The following is a 15,248-nucleotide window of genomic DNA, read 5'->3' as shown; positions in this document are numbered from 1 at the left end:
ACTACACTTCTGATCCCTGTGAGATGCTCCGAGCTCGTTTCGGAACGAGGAACCACGTTGTTCGAAATAATTAGGCGAATTTAATGGAACACTCGGTCACTGCGAAAATAAATTCCAGGGTCTCTCCTTTTAACCTTTGAACTTTATTTCAGGGTAAATTGTTGTTTGAACAGCTAGTTTGAACAGTTTGAACAAATTTCCAAACCTAGTCATAATCGCTCTGATCTATGAACAGCTCAATTATATATTGCATCCTGTTGAACGATTCAGAAAAACTACGAAAACAATATAAAATAGAATCGCTACTCTTATTTGTTCAAATTATAATATTGCACATGAAACAGTCACTTTTACATTGATATGAATATAAACGCGTCATGAATGAATAGCAAAGCAAAAGGCCATAGAGATGAACATGTAGATGTAGTCCAGTGTAAATATTGATGAAACATTTTTGCGTTGAATTTTTGTTTAACAAGTGTGGGAACAAACGCGTGTCAGATTGACGGGTTCGCAGGAGGCAGCGAGGGCACGCGGGAACCGCAGAAAAAGTCGTATTGGATACAGGGTCAGTTAGAGAGCCAGTTAGGGTCGGTCCAATCTTATTTTATGGGGGTCCGGAACGGTAGGTGTTTAGGTTTATAGATGACGGCAGATAGGTGAGCGAGTTTAACCCCGTTTAACCGGGAGAAAAACACCTTCGGCCCTGGGAGGTCCACGTCCACCGAGATTTTATCGTGTAACTATTGGGCGGTTACGGTGCACAAACATCGACGGAGTTTAGCATACAACGTCTAATGCTCGCCGGTGTTTCTGACCGCCGCGCCATAACGCCGGGCAAACAGCGCCGTTTCTTTTACTACTCTTCGGAACAGGGAAAAATTTTGGGACAAATTCTTTCAGGAGATTTCTTCCGATAGACCCTCTGTTCATAGGTTTTTAAGTAACATGTCTTCTGCTTGACCGTCGACTAAGGTACTCGAGGGATAGTTTTCACGATCTAACAGTATCACGTGTCTACTAGGGTAATCGTGCCAGTTTGAACGTTGTTATCATTAATATATTTTCTAAATGTTTTATGATATCGGAACATGAAGCTGCACACATTATGGAAATGCAGCTGATCATTGTACTCATTCAAATGTATAAGACAATTCGTTTTGTCTGGAAGACTGATCACTGCAACGTGAAAATCTTTATTCACTTTTAAACACAACCCAATATTTACTTCACCATCTGAAATTTGGTTTTACGCGTAATACGTTTGCGGAACTGCATTTTCCCTGGATATTCGTTGCAAATACCTCATACCATTATTTTCGGGGAGTGTATAAAGTGCAGCAACGGTTGCTTCGCGATCGTTGCGCCAGTTTTGCCGGAGCCACTGAATAATAAACGATTCGACAGTCTCCGAAAGTTCGGTCCCGCCGACGACGGAGGCCCTTTAAGAGGACAATCTTCCCGCGAAAGTCGATCCTTCGGAGAGAGAGACCGGGCGGCGACGTAACAATTTGCGACGTAGTTTCCGCCGTCGTCGACGGACTTCCGGTGACGTTAAAACTTGAACGAACTCGTGGAGGGGCAGGGGGAGGGGGCGAGCGTCGATCTGCTTCATCGTCGTCTCCTGTAACTGATTGCGGACAATTTCGTTGAGGACGAAACAAAATTCTATAACGAGGTTCGCGCACCTCTTTCTCGCCGGAGAGCACTCGATTATACTTATTTCTTCTCCGTTTCTCTCTCTCTCTCTCTCCCCTACCCTACCCGGACGCTGCTGTCCCGAACGGCGACCGTAAAATCTGAAAAGTCATAAAAGTATAATAGCGTTCGACCACGAGGTCGAGGCAAATCTGTTATTATTGAGAATAATGCGCAAACGTCGATAGAATAACATTGACTCGAGACCACGTTCCGGCAACATTGAATAAACCTTCCGAATGTGTGCTCTCCGGTTTTGTTCGGAAATAATGTGGAAAGAGGATTCCTCTGTGGGTAGAATTCGTTCGCGAACTCTTTGCGAACGGTCTTGCCGGGTCGATCGGCCAGTTTGATGCGAAGTTAAAGAGGAATACTACGTTCGCCGTAGCTTAATGTGATTTCATTGTGCCCGCAAACGGTTTCGTACCTAAATACCGTAATCGATTTATTGTGCAAAAACTCGATAATTGCAGTTGTATAAACTTTCTTTACAAAACAGAACACGTTTTATAAATAATATTCTGATTCATTGCGATACCGCCTCGGTAGTTATTGTACATATTTTGTTTTTATGCATTTTATTGGATCAAGGATTATTGGATTGCATCTAGGGTTGCCAGATCTTCTATATTTGATATGAGTCTTCTATATTTGAACTTGATCTCCTATATCATATTTGAATTTTCAAAAATCTCTGTTTGAATATAAAAGTTTAAAATGTGCTGTGTACCTCTTTTACTTGAACTCCTATATTTTGAGCCTATCTCATATATGTATACATAATTGCAGTTTTCATTACCACTTCTATATTTGGATTAAACATTTCTGGCAACCCTAATTGCATCCCTACTATAATCAGTAGTTTCTGTTTTCTTAGAGAAGGCTTTACTGTATTAATAATATTCTTGAATTCTTTTATTCTTTTTAAAGATCCAAAGTCCAATCATCAGAATTGGAGACAAAATTATTTATAGAAATTTTATATAGAATTTAGTATTGTTTTAAGATGTCATTAAATTAATATGAAAATTTAAGTATTTAATATTATTTGAGGGAGTAATATTATTTATAGAAATTTTATATATAATTTATTATTGTTTTAATATATCATTAAATTAATATGAAAATTTATGTATCTAATATTATTTGAGGGGGTAATATTATTTATAGAAATTTTTTATAGAATTTAGTTCCTCCCAATCGAAGCAGCCAATTTTGATGACATACATTACATAAATTGTTCAACTCACGGCATAGTTGGGCAGACAAGTGAAGCTCTTCAAACTTTGATATCCCCGTAAACGCGCGGCCACCAGAGGTGCGACTACCTCAGCTACGCAGAGCCCCATGGCCACCATAAATAAAGAAGTTATCTTAAGTGATACACCGTGTATATCGGCCTTCTCGGATGCATTGTCCAGGCTCCTCCCAAGAGGAAGATTAAGTCGGTCGCTGGAGAAGGATCTAATCTGTTTACACGGGGCGCCTTTTAGCGAGGCCCTGCCCTCGGAGGACGCGTGCACACGCCTTCGATATTAATTCCACCGCGGCGGGAAAATTAATTTTATTCACACTTAGCCGTAAAGTACAGTCCCGTGTTCTCCCCAGGACCCTTTGTTCCCCAGCTACCGGTACCGGTTTCCGGTGTGTTAAATGCCTCCCAGCTAGAAGTACCACAGCCGAGGAGCCGTGTAATCGAATATCAATTTTTCTTCGGGCGATAAAGCGACTTCCAGAAAGATATATCATCGCTGCGGCCTCTGAAAAATCATTCTGTCCCACGGAACGTTCTGCGCGGTCGCGATGATCCAAGAGGAATTTCGAATGCAAGCGATCCTTTGGCTCCGGTAACGCCGATCCTGGGATCCGCATGGAAATTCTTCTCGGGGATCGACGATCCTTCTGTCATCGTTCCTTTTGAATTTTGGGTGGAGAGTCGCCGGGAAGATTTTATTTCCTGGAGGTATATCTTCACCATATTTCCTTCAACAGTTCCGTATGTTATTTTTCAAATATCACAAATTCCATGTCGAAAAATAGAAAATATACCGGAGCTTTAATAATACTTGTACGGTTTGGTTGTCGGAACACATGTTTCCTCATCTCATTTTGAACACGTTTTCTCTTGGAAAATCAATCTACTTATAAATGAAAATGTCGTCTTAAAATCTTTTTATCGAAATGTATACAAATAGTTACCTACGTTTTGTTTCTGTTGAATTTCGCTCGAATATATTCGCTTGTGCATTTATATTCATTCAACACTGCGGATTTTTATTATTTTTTTTTTCTTGAAAAACAGTACAAAATGTAGCTTTGAAATGTTTTTGTTAAAATGTATTTCCTTTCGGGACTCGTCATTTATTCAATATGTGTGCGAAAGGTACAAACGGTTGTCTAAGCGTTTATTTCTGTTAAATTTTGCTGTAATATCCGTTAGCGATGCATTTATATTCATTTTAATACGTTCGTCTTTGTCGTTTTCGGACTTGGCAATCTCTTGTTACGTGTTTATATTCATTTGAATGTAAAATTTGTAGTTTCATACACAGCCTGATTAAAAAACCTTTTTTCCGGGCACGTGTAGTCATTGCAGGTTAATAGGAGCTTTACTGCGATACGAAAACATTTTTCAAAGGAAATTCGTATGGCATCAAGGGAAATTTGGAATGCGGTAATTTGAATTTGAAAAAGTTTGTTCGTTGACTTTTTATGGAGATCTGGGGTGAGAATGAAGATATGGAGATTTTTTTATAAAGAATAATACTTGATCCGAAGTTCCAAAGGATTATTTAAATTTAAATAAGAAAATTTAAAAAAATCAGTATTTTTTCCATCATGCAAATTTTTTGATATCGGTCGCAGAAATCGTTACAACCCTAATTAGGATAATTACCATGCACTGTGTACCGAGTACCACGATCCAGACCGAAAATAACCACGAGATAGAAGTGGACGCGGATCGCGACCAAAAAAAAAGGCGATCGATAAATCGCGTACGGTGGCGCGGATCGGATCGATCGATCGGGACAGGTGTTTTTGAGTGGACGAAGTTGCCGAGCCGTGTCGGAACGGCGATCCAGGGCCGTGTCGAGGCGGGACTAAGTTAATTACCAGAATTAATGTGGACCGACGGCGTTAATCCAGGCGTGGCACGCGAGCCAATCAAGGGGCCAGATAAGAATTAAATGGTATCGAACAGACGCCTCGTTAGTCGGTGCCGTGTCGGACATAAATTTCCGCGCTAAGCCGGTCCGTTCGAGCGCGTTCACGCCGATGTACGATGGAATTCCAGTATCGGCAGACACCTACCCGAGCTGCGCGTATTTCAATCGAAATCTGGGTTATTCATCGATATTATTGTCCAGCGGCCAAGCTCGCGCGCCGTGACAAGCATACGCGCGTTGCGAATTTCTGTCCTATTCTACCGTCACACAAACTCAATATTTTTTACCGCCGATCATTCGATTAAGTACTTCCACACGTAGCTCAAAAAGCCGATTTTCAATCGTATTTTGATCAACTATAATGCCTGTACAATACTCCCTGCAAGCTGTGCTCAAACACTTCATCGTCTGCGGATCTTTATGCAATATCATTTTCTACCTGAATTGCCATCAACTCGAGGGAAGTATAAAGTTATTTTATTTTGAAATATGTTTAATTCGACTGGAAATAATAGAAAAGATTTTTTTAGTTTTTAGCCGGTCTTTACTGTTTTAAATCACATCTATTCATTTTTACCACGCTTATATTACCTTGCCGAGTTGTCGTTGTTGTTGTTGTTGTTGTTGTTGTTTTTGTATGCGTCAAATCTTGTAATCGAATTTTAAACCACTTCCCGATGAGCTAGAGACTTGACACTTTAAACATAGCTCAGAACTGGATGACAATGCAATATTAAAAAACAAGTTTTAAAAAAGAACTGTGCATTCAGCAGAAAAAATTTTAATATTAACCGTCACACCTCGTCGCGTGAGGCTCGTAGTTCAGTCAATGAATGCTCATAAGGGGGTGCAGAGGAAAATGGAAGGAACAAAATTTTTTACTTTGGGACTTTGTTTGGACTAGTTAAGAGGTAAACATACTATAAGTCCCCTTTTTCGGTTTTCAGCTCATATCTCGGATGCTATGTGTCCTAGCGATAACACCATTCTATACAAAATTATAGCCGACAAAATGTGCCATAAGATTGACTCCATTCAGTTTTTCGCTATCTTGCATAGTTTCCGAGATATCCGCGCTCAAAGTTCACTAATTGTGAAAAAGAAATTTTTGCCTCACGTTTTTTTGCATTTGACTAGCTAACTCTTCAGCACAATTAGTGGACTGTGAGCGCGGATATCTCGAAAACTATGCGAGAGAGCGACAAATTGAATCGAATTTTTTTCATGGGTACATACATCATATCCGCAGTCCATTCATGAATTTCGCAACGTTCTAATGCAATTCGCGATTGGTAATGTAATTCTAATGCATTCTAATGCAATTTCAATCCGAGCAGTGCACTTCGGAATCGAAATTGGAATGTTCCAAATGCATAAAATATCCGTACTCTAATTAATAATTATCTATTAGGTTGCCAGAGAGGAAGAGCATTTTTAAGCATTTTTCGCCACGAAAATTACAAGCATTATAGCTCGCAATAATTGGCAAACATCTTTCTAAGCACCTGATATACCTGAAGGTATCAAGTTTCCTAAAATTTGCCCGGCCGGATCACTGCGGCCCACATGGAACCATAAATCCCCGCGGAACGATCAAATTATCAAGGTATTTGCTATCATGTTTTTGATTACTTTGTCGAACGGGCGACAAAGATCGTCTTACGGCTACTAAACGGTATCGAGCGCACGAATTACAGCCGAGATAATAACCGTGATCAACTAATCGATCCCCGTGTACGATCACTATAATTTTCTACTTTTTCAAAGGCCGTGTGTACTGTGTGTGGGCACGTCGGCGAACGCCCTAGGTGGTCGATTGGCCAATCATAATGATCATACTAGAGGATGAATAATGACTTTCCAGTTTCAATGGGATGCCTCGGCCAAGTATTACGATTCGATAAATTCTCGCCGGGATTACGATTCGGAATATTTTGAAAGTTCGCTGTGTAATCGAACCGGTCGACGGTGATCCATCTACCTGCGTGATTGCTTGAAACGTTATGGATCCCCTTTGCGCAACTTTAATCACTCGAATCAAAGGTAAAATAATTACTCCAGGGAAGATTTACATCGCAGAACAGTCCGAGGAGAACAGTATAATTATTTATTCGAATAATAATGGAAAGGCTATTTAATAAAACTGTTTCACATTTTTATCAATGTTGTAGGATCTGGAGCGCGTGGTCGACGACCCCCAAACTGTACTTTGTGCGTTGCGTGACGTATGAGTGTGTGCGTGTATGTACGAGCGACAACAAACGACAAGGTTGTCCCGGCCCTGGCGGAGGCAGAAAACGCCCCGCGACGCAAAACCGACGACAATTCGAAAACCGACATCAGTCTATGATAGACATTAATAGTTTTTCTTCTGCTCTAAAGAATAATATCAAGGTTCATTGTACGGTTATTGTATATTCAGGATATTTCAGGCTTGATACTTGAATATATGGATCGTAGGAACGATTTCTACGATCTTGAGAATCCAATCGCAGCAGCTAATAAGTCGTAAAGTCCACGAAGTATCTCCGCCATACTAATCCCAATCCGTACGAGTTCATTCTCTCGGCGCCCCGGGCGTTAATCGTTAACCTTTAATTACAGGGCGGGCCGAGCCTCTTAATTTATCGCTAATAACGTGTAGATTTCGTCCTGCTCGTCGCAACAAGTCGCCGAACCTGTATTCCTTCCTTGAAATATTCTACCAAGAAAACCGTAAATCTTGAATCATTCTCTTTATTCAATATTAGAAACTCCTTCGGTCAAAATGAGTCCGTTATATTTAATTTGCTTCTTCGGTACTATAGAATGTGGCAACATTTATAGACTTATATTTTGTAGGAGAGTTGAAGCGTTCAATTCAATTTCAGCGTAATAGCCGTAGCGCCGGAGATACTACATCACTCGAATAATAAGCACGTTACCACTTATACCTCTCGTATCATTAGTATTCTGAAATTAATTAAAACAGATATTTGTTGTTTAAATACGCAGCACACTATTTCGGTCAAAATAATATCCATCATTTTATGCATATTCATCATTTTATTAATAATATCGTTGCGAGAATTACGTGTGTGATAAACATAACATTTCCGATACTGTATTTGCCATTCTAATTTCGGACAGATTATAATTTCAAATTAAGGTTTTACGGTATCAGAGAAGATCGAATTTTACGAACGCGGGTAACAGTTGCAATCCTTTCAACATTTTTATTCTAATGTTATGTACAGGGTGTCCCGTTTAAGTGAGAACAGCAGGATATCTCGGAAGGCGTTGTCGTTATCAAAAAAGTGTTGCTACAAAAGTTGTTTGGTATGACAGGCTACATTACGTAGTATTCATTGTTTTCTTCTGGGTGGAGTGGTGGAGGAGATCTGGAGATCTCAATCTATTTTTTAAAAACGGAATACTATATTTTTTTCTTCAGAAAATAATAGCAGGTACTGAGACAAATCCAAAAAGGTGTTACATGATATTATTCCGAGTTGATTGTAGGTAATTCGTTAGCTTACATTCGGCATCGGCCGTCGGTCGATCGCGTGGTTTAGTATAGTAAGGAGCATGATTCCACACACTTTAAATCAGAATAACTTATATATGAATGGACCAAACGACTGCAATTTCTCTGTAAGGCTAGAAGAATTAGTTTAGTAAATAACGTCTAATAAATGAGTTGAAAAAAATGCATTTGGTCGGAATTGTGAAAAGCAATACTAACAATTGATTTTTACAACTTTTTCAGCTGGCCCAATAACGAAAATTTAAAAAATGTGTTTTGTCAACTGGTATAAATTATATACGCTCTGAAAATTTCATGTAAATTGGTTAATGGTTTACGAATTATAAACGATCAAAAATGGTAAAACTTGCCACTTTATGGTACACTACAAATTACCACTTTTCATCGTTTATAATTCGCAAACCAATTAACTAATTTCAATGAATTTTTCAGAGCGTATATAATTTATACCAGTTGACCAGACACAATTTTTACTATTGTTTTCCACAATTCCGTCCAAATGCATTTTTTCAACATATTTTTTACACATCATTTACTAAACTAATTCTTCTAGCCTTACAGAGAAATCGAAGTCTTTTGGTCCATTCATAAAAAAGTTGTTCTGATTAAAAGTGTGTGGGATCAGTTATGCTCCTTACTGTATATGCACAAAGTAGAATTGGTTGATCATGGTCAGACGCGTCAGACGATTCAAACTCGATTATCTCGAAAACGAAGTGTCAAACAAAAAAATGTTATTCCTTCTTTTCGACATATTTTTACATGTAGTATCACCCTCTGCTCGGTTGTGCCACCCGTCCGGCCACACCCTGTATAATTGGCAATGCTTAGAATCGTCCACAGCTCTAATTATTAATTTTTAAAAATTTACTTTTGATGATATCTCGTTTAGACACATTGGTATGTTCGATACCCTCAATGAAACAGCTATTCAGTTAGTTTAATTGACACAAAAGTACTTAAATGACAATCTGGATGTTCCGTCAATAATAAAAATATTCGATCAAAATAGATTCAGGCACAGCCGTAGGAGGGTTAAAGAGGGAATGAATAGTGGTGAAAGAGGATAGTGACGAGAACTTTTTGTAATTCTTCCAGATATGCCTGCTGGGCCTCGCTCTAAGCGACAACAGCACGATCGGCGATTCGATCATCGAAGACGTTTCGGAGGTCACAAACACCGGCAAGAATCTTGACGCGGACACAGGGGAACAGGTAAGAGAATTTAATACAGTCCACCCTTCTACACGCGTCTTGAAACCTTTCGCCGAGGGTCGAAGCCCCGCAAACTTCCTCGTCAAACTTTATCCCGTCCACGTGGCGCTCGGGATACTTCTCCTATACCTACGTCAAACTTTCATAGATCTTGTCGACATTATGTGGATCACACATTCTCTAATCAAATAATCGAGTTACATCTGTGAAGGAATTGGACAGACGGAAATAGGTTCTTAATCATGATATCCGTTGCAGTATCAACATCAAAATTTTTCTGAAGAAAAATCCACGGACTAGTAAGCAAAAAGTCCGACTTATTGCAATGATTAAACAAGTTATTACAATGTTGGTTTCGTCTACAGAGACCCACAGTTTGGTACTGGTATAATATAACCAGGAAGTGTCGTTTCAAAAAATTCTCGTCAACTACAGTTCCAAAAATCGGGTACAAAGGAGCCAGAAACAGTATCAGCTAGAAGGTAGACCGGAAATGAGAAGCGACACTTCGCGAGTGACGGAAGGAATGGAAGCGGGTCGCGATAGAATCCGTACAGGGTGGTCCATTAAAAATTTAACAGTCGAACGTCTCCGTTATTTGTGGAGAGGCATGAGAAAACTTTATGTAACAATCTTGTTCAGTTTAAGAGGGGCTGTAATGTGCTCGTAAAAGAATTTTGTAGATAAAGGAGTTTCAGATGTTTCAAGGGCACATCTCCACTCTCTACAATAAAATTACACACGTCTCTAATGCAGTTGATGCTGCGGATGTTTAAATGAAATTTGTATTTATCTCACAACTACAAAGACTACCTACACTTTCTGAAAATTTACCTATAAAAATGGAAAATTGCCGAGCAAAAACCGTTCAACGCCACAAATAGCGGAGATCGAGTGGGAAATTTTGAGCACCCTGTAGAGGGAGAATTTAAGGCGGAATTATGGAAAGCAGGGAGGTTGGGTGGGGAATTGCAAGTGACGTCCGGGGTGAACGTCCACGAACGTCGAGAGGAGGTCGCGTGCCTCGGTACTCACTTCGCGGCTGCATCCCGGGAAAAGGGGCAGCCGAGAGTGCGTCCGTAACGTCGTCTCGAGATTATTGGAGGCTGCTCGGATGCTGGCCAAGACGCCGGAAGTCCCGTTGACGAACTACCAGCGAAACAGAGCACGAAACGCCAACGATGTGGCATCTCGCGAGGCGTGAAAACTTCACACGCGGCTGTGCATGTGCGCCGTGCTCCGCGAGAAAACCTGAGAACATAGAGAAAGAGAGAGGGAGAACACGCTGAAAGACAGAAACAAACAACGAGACGAAAAAAAAATCAAATGCTAAAACAGGGAAAAGACAGAGAGCCTTTGCCGGGTTCAGTTTCGGTGTAACGGTTTCTCTGCGACCTATTTCCGGCTGGCTGGCACGAATAAAAGTGTTTATTTTTCCTGCAGCTACTCCCCCACTTCTTCGTGTGTCCCGTTCTTTTTGAAATCCACAGGTACACAGTGAACACAAGGGGTAGAACGTGCGCGAGACGTTCGCGCCTGGATGGGATTGATGCTTCAATTTGCCTCGGCTTCGCCGGCAAAGAGGGAATTATATTGGGAGTCGAGGGGCTCGAGCGATCTCTTGTCGTTCAGCTTATAGAGCGACGATGGGGCGGTTTTGTTCCACCATGCGCCGAGATTTCTGCTAAGCGCCCGAAACCGGCTGGAACGCTCCTTATTTCCTGATAGCAGCTGCTTCAACCGTTACTGTATTCGCAATCGTGTTCCTCCCCGATTTCAATCAACTAGCTTATTTTATGTGAAAGGTAAGTATACAGTATACGGTCGGTCACGAAAATATTCGGACACAATCTCATTTTGGATTCTAAGCTGAGTAGTTTGAATGGATATGCAATTATGTACAAAACTGATTTGAATTATGTTAAAGTACAAATAGTAAAAACGGCTTTTTTCTTATTAATAATTTCGTTAGCATAAAAGATACATCCGAAAAATGCAAACTTTTATGTCAGAAAAATATTGGGACACTTTATTGGTTCAAGTTACGAAATAAAAATTGTTCCCTCTGTATAATTACTTATATAGCATTTTTTGCATTTTTCTTTTATACTAACGCAATTCAGTAATATACAGTAAGGAGCATAACCGATTCCACACACTTTAAATCAGCACAACTTTTTTATGAATGGACCAAACGACTTCAATTTCTCTGTAAGGCTAGAAGAATTAGTTTAGTAAATGATGTGTAAAAAATATGTTTTGAAATAATGCATTTGGACGGAATTGTGAAAAACAATAGTAAAAATTGATTTCTACAACGTTTTTAGCTGGGCCAATAACGAAAATTCAAAAGATGTGTCTGGTCAACTGGTATAAATTATATACGCTCTGAAAATTTCATTGAAATTAGTTAATTGGTTTGCAATTTATGAACGATCAAAAGTGGTAATTTGTAGTGTACCACAAAGTGGCAAGTTTTACCATATTTGATCGTTTATAATTCGTAAACCAATTAACCTATTTCGATGAAATTTTCAGAGCGTATATAATTTATACCAGTTGACAAAACACATTTTTTAAATTTTGAAAAAAGTTGTAAAAATCAATTTTTAGTATTGTTCTTCACAATTCCGACCAAATGCATTTTTTCAACTTATTTATTAGACGTCATTTACTAAACTAATTCTTTCAGCCTTACCGAGAAATTGAAGTCGTTTGGGGTCCATTCATATAAAAGTTATTCTGATTTAAAGTGTGTAGAATCAGTTGTGCTTCTTACTGTACGTCAATTAAGTTTCTTTTCTCAACCGAGTTTTCCAAGTTCGTGTTACAGTAATCGCGCCTAGTGAATAATTGTAAATAAACTTCGTGAATATATGAAGAATGTGGTTACGTAATCTACAGGTTATTTTCGTCAACCTATACCACCTCATAATTTTTCTCGTTCAACTTATTCTATCAATGAAGAGTCTAAAAATATAGCTGACTGCTCTACGCTGTAGAATAAACGTCTCCATTTTCGCAGCATTTAATCCGGAAATCGCAGTTTCCGGAGCACAATCGACCGGCTAATTTGCTCCGAGGGTTCAATGGCTACTAACCGGCAAATATTTCCCTCGCATTATCCGGCGCGCTGGAAGAAATTGATCCATCCCTGTTTTCCCGGCTAAACAAAACAGGTGCGCAACCGTTCCGGAAGCTGCTTCGACGTCCATAATACCGGATGGAGAGGGAGTTGAAGTGCTAAAAGCAAGAGGAAGACCATCGATCCAAGCGAGTTCAGGCACGATATTCAAAACGCGTTCCGCGCCTAAGAGGAAACACGAAGAAGCGTTACACGTGTATATCGAGTGTGTGGTGCATCGTGGCGGTGCATTCGTGTCTTCCCTCGCCGCGAATAAAAGTAGGCCACCGGGTGCGCTTCCTAGTCTGCTTCGTTCTCGAACCTCTCAACGAAAGTGGAAATTCTTCGAGGGAAGCGGGGGTGGCAACCCCTGGACCCGTAAAAAGATGTCAGCCGTTGCCATGAAGCGTTTCTGGGGGATCTGTCGGTGACTTTCCCCGGGAAAAGTAAAAATTACCGACTGGAAATGGGATTCGCACTCGAACAATGTCGAGAAATTGGAAATCGCTTGTCAACCCTCGGATTTCAGACCATTTTCACCCTTAACTGGTACATTGAGGTCTCCTATCAGCCCAACAAAATCTCTATACACCGTACCATATAAGGTACGGACATATGATTGAAAAATATGTAATAAATTGATATACGAGCAGGCTGTCGATCTTTATGCAAAATAAAAATTGTCAAAGCAACTTCTCCTCTAATAATTTTAGTAACTTGTTTCTGTGCGACCTCATTCGATTCGACCTATTTTCGTGAATTAATTCGGGTGGAACAACTCTTGATAACTTGGCCAGCTTTGTCCAAGGTGCAGGGATTTCGTATAATACTGTCAATAGTGGTCATTCAATGTGTTATCTCGTATTTTGACAAGGTCTCGCTGAGTTTAGTTAACATATCGCATAGGGCTACCGCATCGGACTGGTATAACATGTTATTGCAACGACTATTCATACTCTGAAAATATTTTCATGCTGTTCAAATGAACAACATTTGTTCTTGCAAACTTTTTCTTTCAGAGAGTCGCACACTGGTCCACGCGCTCGATCTAGCTGTTCATTTGGTAGAAAAACAACTTGTGCCCAAATCGATGTTTATTGAATGTATACTGCTTCCTAAATGTCTATGACATTCGAAAACGATGAAACTAATGAGATTTATTAAAAATTGTGATTAAAACAAGCATTTAAAAATCAACATTGTATGAATCCTATTTGCCACCGAAAAAATTATATACCTCTTTTCTTATTGATACCGTAGAGAATCTATTTAATATTATGTGTCCATTTTTGTTGCAAATGAATAGTATTTGTCTATATTTAGAGTATGTCTTTTGTATTAAGAGTTAATGTTTATAATTTATTGAGATAACAATGCTCAATAAACTAAAGAGAACCTTCGAAGTTTTCAATCTTTGGTAAAGGATATCTCTTCTCATTCTATCAAAGTGCATTATTATCAGCGTTCTTTTCTCTATGAAATCACGCAAGAATCACATCCCATTCGGCCCCGGTACACAAGTTATTATTGTTTAAAGAGTATATGTCGCCTGAATTGCGGCCGAACCCCTGGCATGTTGATGATGCAGTCGAACAATCAATATTGGAAGATGTTGAAGAAGAAAGTGATGACAATAATGATTTGTCAATATAATATAATACAATGTCAATTGTTATTGTTCAACGAACAATAATTATATTTTTGTTTTTTATAATTAATATTATGTTTCTCGCACAAGTTTTAAATAAAATATTTTGAATTATGTGTATAAAATCCATTACTTCAAAAATGATTGATTATTGCGTTTATTTAAAACCTGAACCTGATTTATCAGACACTTCCGATAATCTGAGAAAAAAATGTTTTAAACAAAACTTAATCAATATTCAGCAGTCTACAAATTTCAATCATAAAAATTAAAAAGGAAATTTTTAATGCATAAATAATTAAAGTCGCCTCGAATTTTTAAAAGCGAATATGTATTTTTGATTTCATAATATTGTAGCTGATATCAAAACGAATCCAACGACCTAAATTTTACTATACCTTTAAACTTTAAAATAGTGCTAAAATATTAATGAACAACTAGATCGAGCGCGTGAACCAGTGTCAGTCGGTCTTAAAAATTTGGTCGACAATCGTGCTGTTGAATAGGGGTCTACTGGCATGTCTGATCATGGTTGTCCGGCTCTACTTCTGGCAAAAATCATGTCTGTAAAAATGTAACTGCAGTGCAGAATTGTATATAAATTTTTAATGGCCATACTTTTTGCACGACAATTCGGACACGATTTATAATATAATTTCTACACTGCAGATTTTCCTATGAACTTTGACCTGTTACTTTTCAGCGATTAAAAGATTAGTCACAGATTGATAACAGATTTTCCGTGTATCGGTTTATCGGTATTGGCGTACAACAGAGGCAAATCGGATCGAAGCCGGATAATACAGGAGAAATTTCAGCAGTGTGTCGGCCGCGCTGAACGTATTGACGAAAGTTGAATGTGCCTACACT

The 15,248-nt window shown here is 39.1% G+C and overlaps 1 protein-coding gene across 4 annotated transcripts in view; it reads left to right on the top strand.

Moving 5' to 3' along the window:
- Nolo (ADAMTS-like no long nerve cord) overlaps positions 1–15,248 on the top strand; it is a 295,981-nt gene that overhangs the window by 155,402 nt on the left and 125,331 nt on the right. For all 4 annotated transcript variants that reach the window (XM_076423268.1, XM_076423270.1, XM_076423269.1 and 1 more), the window contains exon 3: positions 9,490–9,606. In XM_076423268.1, coding sequence (XP_076279383.1) covers positions 9,490–9,606 — 117 coding nt within the window. The remainder of the gene's footprint in view (positions 1–9,489; positions 9,607–15,248) is intronic.

This window comes from Lasioglossum baleicum, chromosome 5 (genome assembly GCF_051020765.1).
Source record: "Lasioglossum baleicum chromosome 5, iyLasBale1, whole genome shotgun sequence".
Lineage (NCBI taxonomy): Eukaryota > Metazoa > Arthropoda > Insecta > Hymenoptera > Halictidae > Lasioglossum > Lasioglossum baleicum.
The sequence above is the reverse complement of the archived record's forward strand: the minus strand, read 5'-3'. Positions and strand labels throughout refer to the sequence as shown.